General features: G+C 54.8%; 1 protein-coding gene across 1 annotated transcript in view; it reads right to left on the bottom strand.

Moving 5' to 3' along the window:
• The window catches only part of LOC106811735 (transcription initiation factor TFIID subunit 2-like), a 30,833-nt gene that overhangs the window by 15,125 nt on the left and 13,338 nt on the right, over window positions 1-2,370 (bottom strand). Inside the window, 2 exon segments of the mRNA XM_014815443.1 lie at window positions 191-397; window positions 1,208-1,421. Coding sequence (XP_014670929.1) covers window positions 191-397; window positions 1,208-1,421 — 421 coding nt within the window.

Below are 2,370 nucleotides of genomic sequence, written 5' to 3'. Positions count from 1 at the left end.
CGACGCGCAGGTAAAAAATACACCTGTCATTAACACCTATCGCCACACACCTATAGCAGCAGCTCGCAGCCGACGCGCAGGTAAAAAATACACCTGTCATTAACACCTATCGCCACACACCTGTAGCAGCAGCTCGCGGCCGACACGCAGGTAAAAAATACACCTGTCATTAACACCTATCGCCACACACCTGTAGCAGCAGCTCGCGGCCGACGCGCAGGTCTAGCATCCTCATCACGAGGTGAGCCTTCTTCTTGTAGGCGCTCTTGTAGCGCTCGAGCGTCGTGAACGGGTGCCGCGTCGAGAAATAGAGGTCGCCGCTGGTCTCCTTCTCCGCCGAGCTGTCGAGCGTGATGAGACCGAACGTCGACTCGAACGAGCACACCTCCTGCTGGTCCTGCAATCAAACAAAGGTCATGTCGATCCTTCAAGGTCATGTTAATCGATCAAGGTCACCTCCTGCTGGTCCTGCAATCAAACAAAGGTCATGTCGATGTCATGTTAATCGATCAAGGTCACCTCCTGCTGGTCCTGCAATCAAACAAAGGTCATGTCGAACCTTCAAGGTCATGTTAATCGATCAAGGTCACTTCCTGCTGGTCCTGCAATCAAACAAAGGTCATGTCAATCCTTCAAGGTCATGTTAATCGATCAAGGTCACCTCCTGCTGGTCCTGCAATTAGACAAGGGTTCTGTCGATCCTTCAAGGTCATGTTAATCAATAAAGGTCACCTCCTGCTAGTCCTGCGCGCACGCGAGAAAACAATCAACGTCACGTTAATAATCAATTAAGGTCACGTTAATCGGTCAAGGTCACCTCCTGCTGGTCCTGCAATCAATCAAAGGTGACGTCGATCAATCAAGGTCACATTAATCAATCAAGGTCACTTCTTGCTGGCTCCGTATGTGGAAACAATCAAGGTCACATTGATCAGTCAAGGTCGCCTCCTGCTGGTTCTGTAATCATACAAAGGTCATGTCGATCATTCAAAGTGAGGTCGATCATTCAAAGGTCACCTCCTGCTGGTCCTGCAATCAAAAAAAGGTCAGGTCGATAAATGAAGGTCACCTCTTGCTGGTTCGGTGTGTCAAAACAATAAAGAGGTTACGTTAATCCCCTTGCCCCCCCCCCTGCCCCGTTTGCCTCCCCTCCTTCCCCCTGCCCCATCCCCCTGCTCACCTCTCCCCTCCACCACCCGCCGCTCACCTTGTAGATCCAGTAGCGGTACTCGTTGTTGCCGAACGCCTTCTTCACGTAGCTCCACGTGAGGTACTCGGCGATGCCCGCCGGCAGCCACGCGTCCGACCAGCTCTGCATCGCGATGAAGCAGCCGAAGAACTGGCAGGCGACGGCCGACGCCATGAGCCGGCGAGTGACGGGCGTCTGGTCGACGATCTGCTTCGAGTGCAGCAGGTTGGTGCTGCGCGAGAAACAGAAGAGCATTCGATTAGGGGGGGGGGGAAAGACCGTGAGTTATCGACGAGGACAATGTGTGTGTGTGTGTGTGTGTGTGTGGTGTGTGTGTGTGTGTGTGTGTGTGTGTGTGTGTGTGTGTGTGTGTGTGTGTGTGTGTGTGTGTTTATGTGTGTGTGTGTGTCTCTCTCTCCCCCCCTCTATCTATCTCTCTCTCTCTCTCTCTCCCTCCCTCTCTCTCTCTCTCTCTCTCTGGCTATCTATCTATCTGTCTGTCAAGCCCTGACAGTCGCCGCTAATACACGCAAACTTGTCGTCGCCGTGTCAACTTTGTCACCGCGTGGTGACAGCAGCGGCCTCGTTCATCTTGTCGCCATGACAATGACAGGACAACGGCTGTGCTGGCCTACTAGTCGCCTTTCACCTACACGCCCTTGAAGCGTGTGTCCCCGGTGTGGGAGGTAGGTAAGGGCGGCGTAAGGGGTGGGAGAGGGGAGAGAAGAGTGGGAGGAGAGGGAGGGTGGACGGGGAGGGGAAGAGGAAGGGGCGGGGAAGAAAAGTGAGGGAGGAAGAGAAGGAGAGAGGAGAGAAGAGTGGGAGGAGAGGGATGGTGGGCGGGGTGGGGAGGAGAGGGAAGGTGAGGGATGGGAAGGGAGGGAGAGAGGAGAAGAAGAGTGGGAGGCGAGGGAGGGTGCGCGGGGTGGGGAGGAGAGGAAAGGTGAGGGATGGGAAGGGAGAGAGCGAGGAGAAGAAGAGTGGGAGGCGAGGGAGGGTGCGCGGGGTGGGGAGGAGAGAGAAGGTGAGGGATGGGAAGGGAGCGAGGGGAGAGAGCGCGTGTGTGTGAGAGAGAACGGGATTGTGTGTGTGTGAGAGAGAGAGAGAGAGAGAGAGAGAGAGAGAGAGAGAGAGAACGAGAGTCGCGTGTGAGAGAGAGATATATAGAGAACACACACACA

This window comes from Priapulus caudatus, unplaced genomic scaffold, assembly GCF_000485595.1.
Source record: "Priapulus caudatus unplaced genomic scaffold, Priapulus_caudatus-5.0.1 Scaffold569, whole genome shotgun sequence".
NCBI lineage: Eukaryota > Metazoa > Priapulida > Priapulimorpha > Priapulimorphida > Priapulidae > Priapulus > Priapulus caudatus.
The sequence above is the reverse complement of the archived record's forward strand: the minus strand, read 5'-3'. Positions and strand labels throughout refer to the sequence as shown.